The sequence below is a fragment of the Ambystoma mexicanum genome, chromosome 8, assembly GCF_040938575.1.
Source record: "Ambystoma mexicanum isolate Mex_15411 chromosome 8, UKY_AmexF1_1, whole genome shotgun sequence".
NCBI classification, from domain to species: domain Eukaryota; kingdom Metazoa; phylum Chordata; class Amphibia; order Caudata; family Ambystomatidae; genus Ambystoma; species Ambystoma mexicanum.
In genome coordinates this window covers 580927949-580948797 of record NC_090929.1, presented here as the reverse complement: position 1 = coordinate 580948797, position 20849 = coordinate 580927949, and the positions used below count along the sequence as shown (strand labels likewise).

The 20849-nt window shown below is 45.0% G+C and overlaps 1 protein-coding gene across 8 annotated transcripts in view; it reads right to left on the bottom strand.

Moving 5' to 3' along the window:
* KCNAB2 (potassium voltage-gated channel subfamily A regulatory beta subunit 2) overlaps positions 1-20849 on the bottom strand; it is a 1347681-nt gene that overhangs the window by 106812 nt on the left and 1220020 nt on the right. For all 8 annotated transcript variants that reach the window (XM_069610272.1, XM_069610273.1, XM_069610271.1 and 5 more), the window contains 2 exons: positions 19888-19973; positions 13456-13576 (listed from right to left, as the gene is read on the bottom strand). In XM_069610272.1, the coding sequence (XP_069466373.1) occupies positions 13456-13576; positions 19888-19973 (207 nt within the window). The remainder of the gene's footprint in view (positions 1-13455; positions 13577-19887; positions 19974-20849) is intronic.

Below are 20849 nucleotides of genomic sequence, written 5' to 3'. Positions count from 1 at the left end.
TGCAGGTCACCCGTCAAGTCTAGCAGCTCTGAAGTTAGAGGCACACTCCGGCGCACCAGAAACTCCTCCTCACCCTCATCTAGATCCCACCCCTACATGCTGCCTCATCCTCCCCATCCTGGACCCCCAAGTGAACTCAACCCCCCCCCAGCCATCCTAGACCCACCCTTCCGCCTCATACACTCAAGCCTCCCACCAGAATTTCCAAAGCCACCGGCACTTCACCCTGCCCTGAAGCAGAACCGTCCTCCTCCAGATCACCATACCTCCGCCCATCACATAATCTCACATCTCATCACATGATCCACTCTTTGCATCCCTAAACTTGGCACGGGCAGTCCTAGCCGCAACCAACCACTTAGCCGCCCCTCTAATCTTCACACACACAAACACACCCCAGGCCCTCCAGAATCCCCTAAAAAACAGACACTGTAATACCTGTGTGCATTCTATACTTCATTCCTCACCCTATCTCTCTTCCAGACCCAGGACATCCCCCTCACATACACCCTTATAGTCTCCCCATGCCACAAACCCCAGTGAAATCTCTCTTCAACCTGCCAACCAACACACCTGGCAATCACACCAAACACCTCTCCCCTGGCTCCCCTAGAAGTCAGCCCCTTGAGCGTGTCACCGGCCTTAGTAGACCATCACCTGACCTCTTCCTTGCAACAGTAAACAAGTATGATTTCCCTAGTCGCATCCGTGCACATCCCTCCACCCCCTTCCCACCTCAGCATCCACATCCATCTTCACACTTCAGAACTGGGTCTCAACCCTTCAAATAACTGCCACCACTATTAACCTCTACACTAGCCAACTCAGCAGTCTCGAACCTTGTGAGTTCTCTTCTCAGACACACCAACAATGTGCTCAGCCTCCACCTGCACTCCACAGAACAGAGACCATAAGCACACCTCCCCAGAAACCTCTCGACTCAATAATTCGCAACCACAACACCTTCCTGCCCCCTCACAACTCTCCAAACAGAACACCCCGCTCACCCAGAATCCATTGCCACATCCACAGCAACTAGAACAGCTCCAGCCCCCCTACACTTACATCCATTCCATCCCGTCACCCCCTACCTGGGCGCAGCCGCCCCTGACCCCTTAATCCCACCCCAGAATCCTTCTCCCCTCGCATTCAACCTAGTAACAAAATAACGTGTATCCTAAACAACGCCAAAAAAGTCACAACATTTACGACCTAATTTCCTCTGAAGGCCTGGATAGCCATCACAGAAACCTGGTTCTCCCAAGACTTCCAGCCCATTGCACATGTGGCCTCCCCTCCAGTCTACAATAATGTGCATAACAGAACCAGCAGGGCAGGCAGCATTTCTATCCTATACAAATCCTTCCTCTCCATCTCACACTCAAGACTGCAACTCAGATTGCAAATCCCTCCTAGTGAAATTTCTCCTCATCCCCACACATTCACAGCTTCCTACTCATATACAGACCCTTGGGCTACAACAGGAATTTCCCAGAAAATCTCAGCGACTCTCTAGCTGCCATCCTGGTTTCTCACCCCTCGCTCACTATGCTAGGGGTTTTCAATATCTGGTTCGACTTTCCACATAATCCCATGACACAATCCATTCTAGCCAACTTGGAATCCCTTCATCTGACAACTAGTATCAGGACCCACCCACTCTGCAGGCCACACCATAGACGCGATCCTAAGCTCTCCTAACTTGATCACCACCCTCCCGCCTCAGCCACTAGTCTGGACCGACCATGCAGCCATCTTCTTCACTCTCTGTACCATAGTCCCCCCCCTTCCTCACTGACACTCCACCCACGCGCACCCCTATGGAACAAGGTCAAAATAATTCCAGATTTCACAGATTCCCTGCTTGCTCAACCCCTCCCGACCCCCTCCAACCACTCTCCACTCTAGTTGGGTCAGCTCTCCATCAGTTATTTTGACCAATGGCTCTCAGAAACTCTTAGCCTACTCACCCCTATCAGACCCATCTCAAACAGAAAAGGCCTCTCCCACAGATGGTTCACCTCAGCTCTCAAAACCCAGAAACATGGGGGGGGGGGCGCTGTGGCACACATCAAGTATGGCTGCCTGAAAGGAGAGCTCTGGCTCAAACAAAATCCTAATTTGAAATTAATCCGTCCAGCGCCGTTCCAGACGCTTTATAAAGGAAGATGCATGTGACGGAGGAACGCCTGTACAGACCCTGAAAAAATTGTGTTTCTATGTGCAGTGAGTGCCGCGATACCTTACCCGAAACTTTTTGGCGGTTGCTAATCTGGTGCAGAACCGTTTCATGGCAGTTAATGTCAAACTTGATGACATAGTGGCAACAATCGGAACCCTGAAAGCTGGAGTGGAAAAGGAGAGCATGCGTATTACAGAAGCGGCGAACAGGTTGAGAATGAATGAAGACACGATTTTACAACATGGCCGCGACATAGCCGAACTGAAGACAGAACTACACAAAACCCAAAATAAGTGCAAAGATCTAGAATCGAGATCACAAAGGAATAACATCCGGATCGTTGGGGTTGCGGAGACCTTCGGCAAGGGCGCCATGGAGAGACACGTGGAAATCCTTTTGAAAGATATCCTTGGTGCGGGATCCTTTTCGGAACACTTCCTTGTTGAGAGAGCCCACCGCACTCTAGCACCACCTCCGAAGCCAGGAGCTCCACCTTGCACTATAATAGCACGCCTCCTTAACTACAGGGACAGAGACGCTGTACTCCGACTGTCAATGGAAAAGGGCACTTTACACTACGAACAAAGTAGAATACATATCTACCCGGACTTCTCAGCCAGCATACAATCACAAAGGTGGTCCTACGAATTGGTAAAAAAACAGCTGCAAATGCGCAACGTGCCATACGCCCTCATCTTCCTGGCAAAGATGAGAATCCAACACGGTGGAAGAGCCCACTTCATCGAAAACCCAGCAGAGGCCATGTCATATGTGGAGGCCTCGAACCCGCTGCCTCCCAGAGATAGAGCAATTGACCAAAACGCAAGACGAAGACTGGGAGAGGAGAGACAAGACTCGGCAGACTTACAGAGATGCGCCGTCTACCTGCCATCATATGGACAAAGGACCACTGACAAGAACGGCCTGGACACAGGTTTATTGTAAATCGAGCCATGAGCACCTGACAGGTTCAGCCAGGTGGCCGCAGCAGGCGACCCTCAGGAAAATTCCACCAGGTTAAGGGAATGCCCAAGGGGAAGGTTTCAAAAGTTGACGGGCAGCATCGTCAAGTTGGGGGAAATGACGCGGGTGGGCATCTAAATGTCAGATGGGGTTCAGCTATGTTGAGCTGGTTGGGAATCGGGAGGGGAAGGGAAGATTTTTGAACCCAGTTGGAGGGGTCCTGCAAGTAAAAATATATGGTCACACCGCTGCACATGACACACTACCAGGAAATATTACGGCAAGGAACATTTTGAAGACGTACAAACATGGCTAACACTAGTGCGACGGCCCAAGGGCTGAAGATAAAACTTTTTGCGTGGAATGTTCGGGGTCTGAACAACCGCACTAAGTCAAGCAAGGTGGGAGCCTATGTCACTAGGCACCACCCTCAGGTGATTATCCTGCAAGAAACACATGCACTCCGCAAAGTAAACACAGATTTCTTGAAGAGCTGGGGACAGGACAGATATTACACTGAATACTCCTCGCAGGCTAGAGGTGTCCTTACCCTGATCCGTCCCTCTGTAGACTTCCGTTTTGGTAAAAGCAAAATAGATACTCAGGGGCGCTATGTCATAGTATGGGGCAGCATTGCGGGTAGAGAGATGGTGTTCGTTAATACATATGGGCCAAATGTGGACGACCCCGATTTCTACACAGAGGTGGTACATGAAATCGGCCACACTGGGGGTGAGCAGATATTGTGGGGGGGGGACTTCAACACCATCTTGGATACCACCATCGTCCCACTACCAAACACTGAAATCCCTGCAAAACATCCATTATGCTACAACAGATCCTGCTACAATTGGTGATGGTAGACGCCTGGAGAACGCTACACCCACAAAAAAGAAAATACTCATTCTACTCTTCGGTGCACGACACTGAGTCCAGGATAGATTACTGGCTGGTATCCGCATCCCTTATGCACCAGATTAATACATGTGAGATGCTCCCCCGCACTCTGTCAGACCACTCCCCCATCATAGTAGACATGACACTGGAGAATGTAAAACCCCCAGCTAGGAGATGGAGGATGCCACCCGACATCCTCAAGGACCCAGCAGTGGCTGACGCCCTACACATAGAGGTAGAACATTGCCTCAAAACTAATAGGGGATCAGTTGACAGGAGCGCAACCCTTTGGGAAACCTTTGTGTTATGGGTGAGAGGGATCCTAATATCTAAATCCACGGGACTGTTGAAGTCGGTCAGGGTAGAATTGGCTGAGGTAGAGCGACGTTTGGGACATCTAGAAGCACAGTATACTATCACACATGAAGATAAACCCCTCTCTGACATTAACCTCAGTCTGCAAGAGTTTAATAAGCTAGCCACTAGGGAACTACCATATATGGCTACTCCCCTTAGAGCACGCAGGTACAGTGAAGGGAATAGAGCAGGTCGTACCTTAGCAAACCTGTTGAAGGCCGAGAGGCATCGTACACCGATCTCCAGTATGTTAGTAGGAGACGGCACAGTTACCACCAGCGAAGAGGGAATAGAGAGTTCACCCGTTTTTACTCAGACCTCGATTCTAATCATGATTTGAAATCAGCCAGTGACATACGAAAGCACCAAGATAATATTACGCTCCCGAAACTGCCCATAGAGTGTAAACTCGCGCTCGACCAACCCCTGACGATTGAAGAGATCACAGAAGCAATAAAATTGTTATCTAACAGAAGAGCGCCAGGCTCAGACGGACTGGGAGCTGAGCTATAACAAGGAACTCAGTGAGGAACTGGCCCCGGTACTATTGTCGGTCTGGGAAGAGGCCATAATAACAGTGCTTCTGAAACCTAGGCGACCCCCTAACGAGATGTCCTCCTACCAGCCCTTGTCTCTGATAAATTGCGATGCTAAAATATTTGCAAATATCCTGGCCACGAGACTCCTACCCAACATGCCCACGCTGGTACACACGGACCAGTGCGGCTTTATCCCCACCAGGTCAACAGCACTGAATCTCCGAAGACTATTTGTAGTCATGGCTCAGATAAAACCTGAAGCCCAGGCGGTGGCCGTATGCCTCGACGCTGAAAAAGCATTAGATTCAGTATCATGGATATAGCTATTCACAGTGCTCGAGAAATTCGGAATCGGCCCATACTTTCTAAAATGAGTCAGACTACTGTACTCTAACCTCGGAGCTAGAGTGCTGACTAACCGTACACTATCGGACTGGTTTGGCTTGGGCAGGGGCATGAGACAGGGATGCCCCTTCTCTCCCATACTGTTCGCCCTCACAATGGAACCAGTTGCAGTAGCCATTAGGGAAACATCAGGGACAGAGGGGTATAAGGATGGCCGGCCTAACTCAAGTCAATATCCTTGTACGCGGACGACACACTGCTAAATGTTCGAGAACCTGATACACATCTGGGGCCGGCAATGGAAACCATTCAAGAGTTTGCTGAATACTCAGGGTATAGAACCAACAGATCCAAATCCGAGATATTTCCCCTAACCCCTGTCACAAGATGCCCAAACAACACAGAGGGACTGCAATGGTCTCCCACTAAAATAAGATACCTGGGAATTATAGTGTCCGGGGATAAAGCCTCCCTATATTCAGAAAATCACTCCTATTGGGTACAATATCCACCAAACTCCGACTATGGGCAAAACTCCCTATTTCACTTATGGGCCGGGTGGCCATATTAAAAATGGTTATTTTACCGAAGCCATTATATATTTTCACCAACATCCCGATATGGCCTGGCAGACAGTTTTTCGATGCACTCCGATCCGTGGTGGTGGAGTTTGTGTGGAGTGGGGAGGCGGTCAGAATGAAATGGGAAAAAAATGGTAGAGCCATATAACAAAGGAGGCATAGCAGCGCCGGACTTCGAATTATATTACCTAGTGGCACAGGCCCAGTTTGTCAGATACTGGTATGATGAACTGAACATGCATGGTCCAAGATCTATCACAGGCTCAAACTGGCAACCCCATATTACTCAGAAGCCCCTTTCTGGAACTTTCCTGGCATCGCACCATCCCACCATCCCACGACCGTGATGTTCAGAAAACATGCGACCCAGAGGGCGAATTCAAAATCGGAGACATTTTTCCCAATGGTAAATTCATAACACTGGAGGAATTTAAGGTCGGGATGGGGAGGGACCAGTTGAATATACTACAGTATCACAGGATGCGAATGGCCTTCAAGGCCAGATGGCCTCTGTTCCCAGACAAGCCCCCTCCACATCCATGCCTCGCTGCCCTGTCCACCCGGTTGGGTACCGGTGTTTCCGGGCTCTATACGGCTGTACAGGCAAACACGCCGACAGTAAATACGATCAAATCTTCCTGGGAAACTGATTTGGGAACGACCATAACAGATAAGGCCTGGGCGAGATACTGTGAATTGACTAAGAAGGTATCCATCAATGCAGGCCTCCGCCTGATCCAATTCAAGGTACTCAATAAACTGCATTAAACACCCAAGATAATTGCAAAATTCACACAAAACAGCCCTGATAGTTGCTAGAAATGTGGATGTGAACATGCTGATTCATTGCATATGTACTGGAGCTGCCCACTTATATATGGGTTCTGGGGGGAAGTGGCGAAAATCCTGGAAGAAATCACACAAGTGCCAACAGATCTTATACCCCAGAAATACCTGTTCGGAGACTTAGGGAAGACATCTGAAGTAACCAGAAGTCTATTTAACATAGCGTGTGCAGTGGCCAAAAAGTGTATACTGCAGAACTGGAAGAGCACACACGTGCCACGCATAAATCACTTCCTCAAAGAACTGGCATATATCAATGAGTGTGAGGAACAATATGTAATGTCACTCCCGAGGACAAGAAAACCAAAAGACATTTGGGCTCTGTTCAGAGTATATTTATGTGAATTGGGTTTGGCTAGTAATAGCCCGACAGGGCCCTGAAATGCGCCAGCTTTTTGACTCTCATATGTCTTGTTGTAATTCTGAATCCGAAATCCTGTTCTAAAATGTGTAGAATGTTTTATTGCTGAGTTGATGTGTACCACAATTAATAAAAATAAGTTAAAAAAAAAAAAACAACCGTGAACGCAGATGGCGGGCAGTCTCATCGCCGCAAAATGGAACAGCTTACACTCAAGCAGCTCAAATCTTAAAGGGCAGAAATACGCAAGTCCCAAAAAAATATTTTTACTGGAATAGGATCACCAATGGCCCAAACCCCCGTAGGGAACTCCACAAAATGATCTCTGAATTCAAGGCCCCTTCCTGCACCCCCTCCCACACACAACCACTCTGTGACTCCCTCTATCCGACTACTACCACAAAATAGCACACTAAAATAGCGTTGCTGTAGCACGTCCCCCCTGCATCCGAGTGTGGGTTCTCAGACCCTGCCCTCCACCTGCTCGCTCTTCTCCTCCTCTCCTATCTCCCACCCAAAATTTCTAAATCTACTAGCTAACAGCCGACCCACAGGATCCCTGCCCACCTTCTCTTCTAAAAGAAATACTATCCTCAACCTGTGCCCGCAACATCGCAAGATCAGTGAACTCATATCTCTCACTTCTGGCACTATCCCAGATGTTTTTAAGATCTCGTACATCAAACCCTTGCTCAATAAACCCACCCTGGACCCCCTTCCACTGGCCCACTACAGACCTATCTCAAACAACCGCTTCATAGCTAAACTAATCGACTGAACTATGTGCCTTTTTCACAGAAATTAATCTCCGCACCCCTGACCAATCCGGCTTCCGCCCCCTACGAGGAACTGAATCGTGCCTGGTCTCCATCTGGGATGATCTCAAAGGAACCTCAGATTTGGAAGGTTCTGCTGCCCTAATCCTTCTGGACCTTTCGGCAGCCTTTGACACTATTGACCACTGCACCCTCATGGACAGACTCCATGCTCTCGGCATAGGGGATGTAGCCTTGAAGTGGATCTCCTTCTTCCTCTCCAACAGATCCCAAATAATACACATGCCTCCCTTCTTCTCGATTCCCTGCTGCGATACTCGCGGAGTACCACAGGGCACTTCCCTTTATACTCTGCTCTTTAATCTCTACCTGAGCCCCCTCTCCGCTATAATACACTCACACATCTACAGAGATGACACACGAATCATCTTCAATATCACACCGCCCGACCTTGCGTCATAGAAATCGACCACTGGATAACTAACCACCTCCTCCTGAACCCCGGAAAAACTGAAATCCTGATGTGTGGGAAGACTGCCTTCGTCCCACAAACCACCCCTTGGCCACTTTTTCTTGCCCAATCCCCATCTGCCTCTGACACAGTAAAAAACCTTGGACGCACTATGGACTCGGAGCTAACACTACCACAGCACATCAGCTCAGTGTTGAAATCCGGCTATCTGCAGCTACGCATTCTCGGACACATCTTCCCCTACTTCACCTTCCCACACAGAATCGCTACAATCACGGCTATTGTCCTCTCATGCCTAGACTATGCTAACACCTTGTACCTGGTCGCCCCTGTATCACACCTCCGAAAACTTCAACGGGTTCAAAACAATGCAGCAAGGCTACTTCTTGCCCTAGGCCACAGAGAACACATCTCACCCACCTTCTTTGCCCTTCACCGGCTGCCGATCGGGCATCACACAACAAGCGCTGCACAACAAAGGACCAGAATTTCTTCAACACAAGCTCAAACTCTAAAGGCCCACCAGAAAACTGAGATCAGGCACAGCTCTTCTCCTTGTCATCCCAGTCGTTAAATTGACCAGAATGGGGGTGGAGGGGTCTTATTTCTCCATCCAAACTCGCACCATCTGAAACTCCATTCCAATTACCATCTGTCACAAAGAGGACCATGTAGCACTCTGGAAGGCACCCAAGACCTGGCTCTTCTCTTCTACATCTTAACTAACCCTCTGGGTGAACCATCACCCCCTGACAAGTAGGTGGGGGCACTGACGAGTCTCTTGTGGAGACAAGACCGTACCTAGCGCGCACAGAAAGGATTCCAGTCGATCCGTATGATATGATCTGCATACCCTCATCGCAACTAGATATCATCCTTGACTCTCGGGTACGTATAGCACTCCATTTCAAAGGAACATAGCTGTATGCCGCCCACCCGCATACATCTGCAACAATTCACCACTTGACTACTTTACGCACATCACCTCTGCCATTAGAATGCAGACGAGACACACAAAAAATGAGGTACAGCTGGGCACATAAACAATCTCCTTGACTCCCCTACTGCCGACAGCTGTGAAGGCATTATGAAGTAAGACAGACATTAGGGACAAGCTTTATTTTACTTAAATGTCAGGATGGACTAAGGCCTAACTTGCCCTATGCTAATGTGAGATTTCCCTTCCTAAAGAAACCTAAGGATAGTCTTGTGTCAGTAAGTTCAAATCAAAATTCTGTCCGTGTCCAAAACCTATACTTGCCCTCACAACTAATTGTATACAATGTGTAGGGATGTCAACAGTAAAAGAAATAGTGTTAAAAAATAAAGTTCTGAGGTTCTTCCAGCTCTTGGCTTATACTCAGCTCCCCCTTCCCCAAGTTCAAAACAGTTACAAAAGGCATTGGGGTTCCCTTTGCCAAGAGGACAAATATTTCAGCCTGCAAAAAGAACAATACCAATTCGGGTCATCGAGTCCCAATTTCAAAAACAATACCAATTCCAAATCTTCTGGGTCATCTAGGCTTCTCACTATTTAATTTTTCAGGATCCCCTTCTCAAGAGTTCAGATTTCCAGCGCTAAAAAAAAATAAGAAAACTATCAAATACCAGGTATCAGTTGCAAAAGGCTTTGGGTTTCCCTTCCCCAAGAATTCGGCTCTTCCAACTTCCAAAACCAAAATCAGTTCAAATCTTCTATCTTTCAAAACAGCACTAGTTAAAATTCATGGCCAATCAGGCTTTTCAATAGTTCACAAAGGTGGCACTGTTTCTGCATTTACCATTCACTTCAACAACTGTTGCGACATACAGGCTTCTTTACATTTGCTTTCCATGGCTCTTTCCAAGTACGGGTCACTCGGTCTAGGCACAGTTGTTGGACCACATGGTCCACCCATTACAGGTCACGCAACTGATAACCCTATGCACTTCGTTATCCTTCTGTATTCTTCAGGCTTTTGCCAACACAGGTTTTCTCTCCTAACCTGTAGTTCCTTGGGCTTCTGTATATTTGCCCAATACTTATTTTAGCTTTGCCACAACTTGTGTTCCACACAACTCATTCTGTGGTGTGTACCCTTTTGCACCACCTTACTTTCACTTCATCCATAAATATTAATTTTCTTTTGTCTTGTGCTGTATTCAAATGTGCTCATATCATCTTTTGGTTAGTTCGATATTCAATAATGGTTGATGCAACTTTCAAAAGCACTACCAATATCTTGCAACGTGTTCAGTATTCAAAACCACTTGGTTTGGACTCCCTTAACACTTGTAATAGTTTTCAGTTTGTTCGGCAATCTGACATGCTTCTTTCCAGCCTCTGGAGGTCCCCGGTACGAGTGTTCCTTCTTTGCACTCACTGGTATGCAGCCACTCATTCGGGCTTCTTGCTTTGGCTTCTCGGGTTCTATTTGCTCTGCCTTTTCTTTGCTGGAGTCCCAGCGAGCAGTTCTCGCCCTCCTCTGCAGCGGGTAGCTAAACTCTTCTCCAGCGGGAGCTACTGAGAGCACCTGTCGCTCTCTCAAAGACCGGCAGCGCTCAAGAGATTTCAGTGTCCGACAGCTGCTACTGTAGACACCGGGCAGAGAGGACAGCAGGATGTCCGACCCTCTCATGGCCAGTTTTGGCGCTATGTCTCTCTCACACTCCTGCTCAGCGTGGCTTCCCTCAAGCCGGTTCCTCTCCAGCCCGCTCTGCTTCTATGAGCCGCATCCTTCTCTACAGGCTGCCTCTCTCCCTCTGCTGGGCGGTCACCATTGTTATGGCTAGCGCCTCGATGCCGGAGGGTTTTTGTGCGCGTTATAAATGTAAAAATAACTACATACACCTGAGATCTGTTAAATGTCTGCAGGTGCAAGTCCTTCACAGGTACTACATTTCATAGGAGATTCACTATTTACTTCAGCTCCCCCTCAGTCGGGCTCAGATGCTCTCAACATAATGTTCGGAAATTATTTATGAATCCAATTTCTCGTAGAGTATTCTTTCTCGGGTGACACACGGTTCACCTCGGATCCCTATCAGTCGGGCAGGCTCAGATGTCTTTTAACACAATGTTCAACTTTTGGGGTGTATTCTTGTGCACCCCAGATGCCCCTATGCTGGGCTCAGATCCCCTTTCACATACTGTCCAATTAGTCTCCCTCAGCCGGGCCCGGCTCAATTTCATATACCTTATTTATCAGCTATCGAAGACTTTCGAATGTGCGCAGGGTTTTGCTTGGCCCGTTGCACGACCACTTCAATTTCACAATTCTTTATCACTCTTCACATTTGCCACCTCTGGGCTGCTTTGTTGTAGGAGCCAAGGACAGTACCATGGCAACAAACGATTCACCCCGCCTTGACTATCGACGCGGGAGAGGCCCGGGTACCTCTGACAAACAATACAGGATTCTTCAGCCTTGATTCCTGGTCATACGTTTCTTATTCTCGAAGGTTCATGAAAGTAAAGGTCATCCGTTGAAAAGGTCAAGGGTACTTCCCTTGTTTCAATCCTCTTCGGTCTTGCTGTCTTTCGCCTTGTATTAAATTGCCATCTTGGAACGGCTGCTTCCATGTGTGCTTTGCCTCGCTCAAAGAGTGCTTTCGTGCTCCGCCTTTTATCTGTGTGGGGAAGTGTAAGGGAAGTAAGGTGTGTGCACCTGACCCTGCCTGATCATTGTATTGGGACATGTCAGGTATTCGGCTCAGGTGTTAGTCAGTTTTCTCTTGTAGTGAGCTGTCCGTGAGAAAATGTTTGTGTTGGGAAAGGGATGTCGGGGGGTTGAGTTCCTAAGTATCTTACTTGGTAGGATGGGGTAAAAGTGTAACAGGGAAGGAGATACCACGTCTCACCATCCGGTGTCCCACTTCCACTCCCCAAAGACCCCTCCCCAGGTGATCCTCCCGCAATCGTCCACCCCCAGGAACTGGATTCAAAAGCGATGGCCGTGTCTTGGCCACCTGGATGAGAGATTCCCGTGGACAAGAGGGTGAGACACCTTCAGGTTTCTCACGGTGGTTCGGGGATGGACACGGCCAGGCGTCAACCTAAACATAAAAAAAGGTGCTTTTGGTGTGAAAAACATGTGATGCACTCTTTGGAACAAGCCAACATCAAGAGTCAGATGGAAACAGGCGTTCCTATGTGAATAAGAAGATCTAAATTCAGGCCATAGTACTTCTTGCTAGAACAATGTTGAAGGACAACAAAGCAGTAGTTTGAATAAAGCCCAAACAAGGGGGCAGAGTTCACAGAAGATTCTGCTAGTTCAAGTTTGCGAAAATCACCACAGATCATCTAGGAAAAGTACTTTGCTAGTTCACAGCACCCCCTTGGCTTCCTTAAACACCCAGCAACTGTGAAAAGAATGTGAATCACTGCCTAAACCAGTACATGCCAAACTGAGATAAGTAGTAATCCTAAAAGAAAATTAGAAAAAGGCATTCTATAAGAACAAGAACAGAAACAAAGTATTAACCTGTGTCAATACAAGTGGCAGAAAAGAGTGACAGTATGCAGAGGTCATATTGCCTATGTAGGAAGGGGTCACCCTGATGGCCAAGTGCGTGTGAGAAATGTGTGTCTTGTTATGAGCAACCAGTATGTACATACTAAACAGTTCTAGAAAGGACACGTAGATAATGAAAATCTCTGACAATGCCTACCATGTGAAGTGACATTTCCTTTCTACCATGGGGCTTGCAAACCACTTTCACTACTTCGATAACTTAGTGATTTTTGCACAGGATCCCCAAGTTCATCAAATAATTAAGCAGAGATTGCTGTATGAATTAACTTTTTTAAATTGAACTCGTCACTTTTTACAATGGGGTCACTGAATCTTTTCAGTGCCATTTTCAAGGATGTTTAGATACATTCTAAAAGAGTGGGGCAATTCTTGCCGTGGTTGTATGTATACCTGTCCCTATCCTGCTGGTGCCCCTCGACCCAGACCCCCCCCACAAAATGTCCTGAGCAACTCTGAGAAAATCTTTTGTCAATCCTTGATACGGTGCCAATTGAGACACAAGCAGTGTAAAGTCTAATGTGAAAACTACATACATATATTGTGGACAGAATCCTACTTATTTCATTTTATTTTGTCAAACTCCAAATGAACATATTGCTGATCTGGTGGGCATCTTTACCTATCTTGTGAAAGAGTTCCGGAAGCTGTACTTCCACCTTTTCCCGCTGAAACATGTGGTATTCCGCCTGCTCACAAATTGGAGGGATCAAATTAAATTGTCGAGCCACTGAGTAAGCCTCCTGTGAAAACACAAATTCCAGAGAAAGTCAATCTTTATTCTCGTTTGTCTAGACACAATACATTCATCCTAAACAATGTATACATGCTGAATTTTCTACAAACATACAAGAATAAGGTACTTGCGCAAAACAATAGAAATCACAATGTGCCAGTGATACGCTTCCTCAATAAATTTGAATTCATAACAGGATATAGGAGTAGATGAGAAAAATGCATTTAATATAGTCGTTACATGGAATTACAAGACATTACAGTGTTTACATATTTCTTTAAAGTTATTTGAGATAAGTATCAAAGTCTTGTCCAGTGTAGAAAATGCCACTAGCATTTTTTTTTTTGCATGCACATGTAGGCTCAATGATTTTACATCTGAATTGGTTCAAGTCCCCTGACAAATGTGCAGTTGCAGTGTCACATCAGATTCCATTAAGCATGGCTGGAAACAAACAAACATCATTCCCATATTAAATCACATTTACTTTATTAAAGTTAAATTTGGAGATGTAAAGCTATCATTTTAAAATGAAAATAATACACATAATGATCATGCTGGAGGAATTTCAGTCAATATATGTATTCTTTAATAAAGCTACGGACAGATGCCAAAAAGTTAACTTATTTCTGCCATACCTTTCCTAGGTTTAAAGACCAATTTAAATACTTCTGAATTTTGAATGCATTAACTTGTATTAAAAATTAGTATATTTGTCTCTGTAAATGCGTTTTTGAGTCTGGTTCCATGGAAAAGGGTTATTTGAAATTATTATACATATATGTCTATTGAATGATCTGGCAAGATTTCCAGGACTGCTGTGAAGGCTACAGTGTTATGTATAGTATTGTCAAATATTTAAGTATATAATAGGGCCTAAACCACCTCCCCATCCCTGTCACCTCACACGCTTCCCTGTTGCTGTCCCATGGGATTTTAAGTTGCATTATCATTACCATTGTTGCTACATTTGCAAACAGCTTTATAACTTCTATAACACCTTGCGTGCAATTCTGATACAAACCGTGTGAAGACATAAGTTAATAGGGTCAAACATTATATGATGAAGAAACTTACATTTGCTATTTCAAATTAAACATAATCAGAAGCATTACTTACCGTGGCAGGGCTGTTAAAGCAATACATAAATACAATGTCAGCATCTTCTTGCGCACACATTTAATTATTAGATCTGACCAGAATATTGGCACAAAATGTTTTATCTGACGAACATTTAACTGCGGGAAAACCTTCTAAAACTATCCATTATGTACACAATTACAGTATCAGGATTACTTTGTCCTGCAGTAGCCATCAGTAACACTTGGGTGCTACTACTAGAGGGCCTAATAGTCCATAAAACCAGATAAACTGAAGGTTGCCTCTGTGCCGTTGGCGGGGCAGCAAATATGACACTTCGCTCTGGGAGAAAGTATCCTCACACACTTCCCCCTCCCTCCCTCCCTCTCCCCCCCCCGTCTTGCAAATCAGGGAAAATCCTATCCAAAACGTACAAACTGGTCTCAAAGAAGAAATGTAACCTTATAAGCTTAGAGTGGCTGCAGCTCTGCTTTTATTTTAAAGAAAATATATATCACACAGCCACAATAGCAGCTGTGTAGTTATGGTTAAGTTGCTATTTCCATAGGAAGAGCACTTTTTGGGTGGCCCATAACTCAGCTCCCCCTGGACGAATCCTCTCCAAACTTTGCAAAAAAAATTACATGGGCTACTCTGAATGTTTTTTTGCAAAGTTTGGTGATGTTTGGTCCGGGGGGGAGGGGGAGGGGGGTAGTAATAGGGGGGATGCCAAAACATATTTTTTTCCCATAGACTGAATGGGGGGAAAACTTTGCGCACGCCTACAGGCCAAACCGCTGGATGGATTTTCACCAAATTTGTAGCAGGGGCTTGATCCCGAAAGCGTGCTTTTGTAAATTTGGTGACAATCCGTCCAGTAGTTTCCTTTAAAACGACCAAAAAGTAGGTCTGAAAAAATTAGTGATATCTATGTTCACTTCGCGGTCACACTTCCCTGTTCGCTCCGCGGACAAGAAATCGTTTGGCTAATCCGTAGCGTCATGTCCGCGGACATGTGGCGCATTCACTGATTGGTTGTGGAACAGCGTGAAGTGCGTCAGATTTCTTCGCTGCCTTTGCCATCTTTTGTTCATGTTTTGGTGTACAGGGACATCGATGGTAACACATACAAAACAAGACACAAATGCACTTGTTATACTTATGAAATACTGTTTCCGAAGGTGATCTTTAATTAGGTTGGGATGGAATGTGGCAGCTCAAACTCAAAAAGTGGTGTTTTCTTGCCACCAAATTCATACGGTAAAGTGGAAGTTGGTGCTCAATGTACGGCGACCAATGCCTGCGTCTGTGTTACAATGTTTTCAGATTAATATTGAAGTCGGACTGGCGTCCTACGTTTTGAAATCTGAGGCTGCCACCTGATGTGTTTGATGGAAACAGTGGTTCTGGAGGCGTATGGGAGTAGCGGTTCCCATGATTGGATTCTCATATGTTGTTGCAAAGTGAGAATGTATTTGCCTTCTGAGTGAAGGTCAGTTGATTAGTTTTTTTGGTTGCGAGCTCAGTAGGCATACGCATCCAGGTCAATCCATGAGGGGCTATTGTTTTTTGACCTTGAGCGAAATGGAAACTTCAAAAGCTATGCAAGGAATGAAAGCTTGGAAAAAATACCATTTGATAAGGTTATGTTTTGAAAACGTTTGTAAGGAACATGTAATATCAGTTCAGGAACATTCTTTGATCCAAACACATTGCTGTCTGATTTTGCCAAAACCAATGGAGGCTGTCAAGATCATGTAAGTTTAATTTTGACGACTCTACACCGACCAGCGTTTTAATTTTATATTACCAAGCACCAATTGTGACAATGCAACTGAAGTATTATCTTTTTGCGCAGTTGTACTTTTCCTCCAATAACAGAGAGTGCACATTGTCCGCGTTTGCAGGCTATGACTAGAGGCAGCCTTGTTGACCGTTATTTCTTCTTCTTTGAAATGTTATGCTTGCCCACATAGCTTTGTGTATCAGTGTGCACGTTCAGTGTGCACGTTCTTTTGTCTTGTGTAACATCAAGACATGTAATTTTTTTCTTGCTTGTCCATTCATGTTGGCTTCATAACTGAATTACCATCTCACTGTGTAGTTGACCTTTTTTTTAACCCTTACGGCGACTGCTGATTCTCACATGTTTGTAGGCTGTCACTATATGTACTCATGGTCAATGCTAATATTTCCATAAATGTTCATGTTTGTCCACTTCCATTTGTGTACTACTTTCCACAATCTTTGTGTCTTTTTTGGATTTTTTTCCTAACGGTTGGGTATTGACAGATTTTCTCTTACGTTTTCCGCCTAGCTACATCTTGCCATACTGTGCGTGCCATGGTTTCCAGATGCCGAGTGACGGCTTCTTTCAACGCCAGATGCAACTGCTCATGACCGGCTGCCTGTCCATTACAATGTTTTGGGATGACCGGCCAAGCCCCCTCTATCCCTATGCTGAACTAGCCATTAGGAGTAACTTAACATCATTTTTGGTGGTGTGGTAAATAGTGGTCGTGGGCAGAGGAGGAGGCTGAGAGCAAGCAACGGGGGTAGGGAGTATTGCCCTCCCATAAGAAAACATTTTAAGTAGCAGTGACATTTCCCAGGTGGAAAGATGGGGTGAAACAGGCCTGGAGGAGGTATGCTGGGATTCCTCCAACCCATCTCTAAACCCATGTGTATCACAGGTTCCCCTAACAAAAGAATAATACTTTTTCCTTAAACATTTAAGTACAACGTTGAAGCTGTTGTTATCATAAGTGGAGAAGAGAAAAAGCGTGAAGAGCTAGAGAGGGGAAGGAGAGCATGGCAAAACCACAAAGAGCAAGAGAGAAGAAAAAGACTAGGAAGAGGAGGAAGAGAGCAGGGATGGAAGGTGGTAAATGAGAAAGCGTGCAATCCGAGGAAGGAAGAAGGAAAGAAAGAACAGAAGAGAGGAGTAGAAGAGTGTAGAGGGGAAGGGGAGAAAGAAAATGTGAGAGTTGAAGAGAGACTGGAGCAGCAGATGGCACGTGGTGAACAGGAGAAAGAGGCAAAGAGGAGCAGTCATTCGAAAGAACCATAGAAGTGTAGAGAAGCCCAAGGCCATAGTCAAAGATGTTGCATGCCCACAAGACAAGGATACAAATTCTCACCAGAAAGAGGGGGGAAAGCCTGATATCACCTGGTGTCTTATCAGTGCGGTTCTTCCAGGTTCACAACATCATCAGAAGATCCAAGTTTACTAGGTAATGGTACCTGACAGTCTCCTTCAGCAACGACCAAGGAAGAGTTCACCAAGGCCATGCAAGAAGCGTGGGACACTATAAATCCCAGATAACTTGAGTGACTGTTTTGCAGCAAAGAAGATGGACCTGAACTGTGATAGAGCAGGAAGGCATGAGGACTATGATCTTAAATAAATTATGAATTTTGTGAAAACCTAAACACATCCAGTGGGCTCAGTAAACACTGAATCCCTATTTGTTGATACAAAATGAAAGGAAATATTAACATATATAGGTTTTTAAGCCTTGTATTGGTCCCTCAGCTCTGACAATTGCTTATGTAGGAAGCCATTTGCACATAACAATATTTTTAATAGTGTCTCTCTCTAGTGTGACATTATGACCATGGAATATGGAAACCACATTCTTCTGGCGTGGCCTCACAGCATGCTCCATTGGAACATGGGGAAAGCGCAGGGGGTGGCAAAGGTGAACTGAAGGGCCAAGCACAACATAAACTGTACATGGGCTCATATGAGAAAGATTTTTACCTTCCGGCACAAATTGTCATCACAAGCAACTAAAGTTTTGCTCTTGTTGTCATTAAGATGTCACTAAGAACCCATTGTTGGACAATGTTCCCATTGTTGATAGTTACCCATCTCCATTTGTAGATGTACTCTCCCCACACGGTATGCACATTTTGCAAATCTGTACCTTTTCTTTTTTTCAGTGGATGTGTTGCCCTCGTACGTTCATTGTAGCAGAATGGTGCGGACAGAGGTCTACGGAAGAAACTTTCGAAACAAGGCACTGTATGCAGATGCTCTAGCACTGCCAGGAGACTAACAGAACCAAATAAAAATTTTACTAGCATTATAGCTATAAAGTTTGAATGCCCATCTTTCCATCCGGTGTGGATTGTGCACCTACAGGCAAGGCTGGAATCTGAAGATGGTATGGCTTTTTTTAAAGAAGGGGTAGAGCCTGTTCTCTTCTCCAGGTTGGAGGTGGATTGCGTGAAGTCGGAGGCAGTGTTCAAGAATAACCACGTTTTTTGGATGTAATGGAAACTACTGCACCATATTTATGAAATAGCGTGCGCGATCGGATGGACAATGTGAATGGATGAGTGCTGTCTCTCACTTTTATAAAAAGATATATCAGGGCACTAAGTAGGATGTCGGCATTGTTCCACATCCTTCTCGACCAATGACCGAACACTTTAAAACCACAGACATAGCACAACACCAATTTCCAAATTCAGTCATTAGAGGACGCTGGCTGGAATAACACATGATTGATTAGACTGATACCAATCATTCCGGGGCAAATTTCGAACTCATTGCTTGCTCATCAGTATTCTAAAAAAAATCTTACCTTTTAGTTTGTTATTTAGGAATTTATTTAATTTCTCTACAATTAAAAAAGGAATGACCTGAAACCTGATGCCTCTAGTTTTAGAGCCCTCTACAATTACAAAAATAAGATAAAAATATAAAAATAAACTCAACGTGTTAAAAGATTTCAAAGAAAGAAGGCACAAAATGGGGAAAAAGGTTATTACTGAATTATTATTTTAAGTTGCAGTAAAAAAACAGGGGTAAGGGAATTCTAAAAAGGAACAAAAACACTAGCAGTGCATACACTGGAAGTGTACCCCAGAGTATGCAGGCATATGGAGTACACGATAAAAGGTACTATGTGGTGGGGCAGGGTGGTTCCTTCCGCAGGAGTGTAGTGATATCAGGCTCCTTATGTCCCAGTCTCTTGGTGGAGGGAGATCCTCTTCATGCGTTCAAGATGTAGAATGTATTGGTTGCCAGGTTGTTTTGATGACTTTGCTTTGCATACTTACAGATATAATATTGTAGATTTACCTTTCAGCTCAGAGAGGAATCTTGATGAAGAGGTCCTTCGTTTCCGAGTTTCTTTGCTGGTTACATTTTTCAAGATCTTCCAAGGGCCCTAGAGAAAACCTATCAAAACGGTGAACTGCAGCACAACAGAAAATTAATGTCAATACCATTATTTCCATGGAGCTCCACCGCGATGTACCCCAGTACATTGCCATTCCTTGATTGATGACGTGGGTCATTGCTCTGACTGTCTCTGTAATAAAAAATAAAAAATAAATGGAAAAAAAATCATAGGAAGAAAAATAAAAAAGTGTGGTTAACGTTTGAACATAGCGTAGGTCAGGCAGATAAATCGGGGCACAACACCAAATGGTTAAAGGGAAAGTATGCTGCAAGGACATTTTGCAAGCAGTGTACTTCATTTCTTCAAACTTCAATGCTGAAGTGCTATTTCTTTTATTTTTGAAGGAAAAAGTAGCAAAACAAAAAATAAAAAAGAAATTGGTCCCTGGAAAAGATCTTTGTTTCCCAGGGTCATTGCTTTTTCAAATCTGAAAAAAGGATCAGGAGATGAAAAGGGCATAGCTGTATGGATCAATAGGTTGAAATGAGAAGGAACAAAAACAAAAACTGACAATTTGCAGAAAGGGTTAGCATATACTTGGTTTGGAAGGCTAGTTAGGTATCAAATGAAGAAACGGTGAGTGCTGAAGAGATGAAACCCAGAATACAAACCACTACAATTACTGGATTTGCACATATTGGGGTGGGAGAACGTAAAGCTCAACAATTCAGAGTTTGTGAAAATATTATTCTCTGCAATAGGTTCTAGTTTTAGTAATATAGCATCTGGAATTTACACCAACTCGAGTATGTGAAATACAGAGACTACTTTAGAACAATTTAAAACCTCAGAGACGGGAAGTTAATTAGCTTGTAAGTCTTTTTAGTTAGAAGAGCAGTTACCCTAGCGAGCAAATCTAAACAATTGGCAACCTGAACTCCATTTTCCAAAATGTGAATGCACAAAACAGTTGCCTTGTTTTGCACTTCACAGAATCACTATTGGTACACACAAGAGTACAAGTGGTTCAGTTTTCATGTTATGCTACAGGGGAGTTTTAGCTTC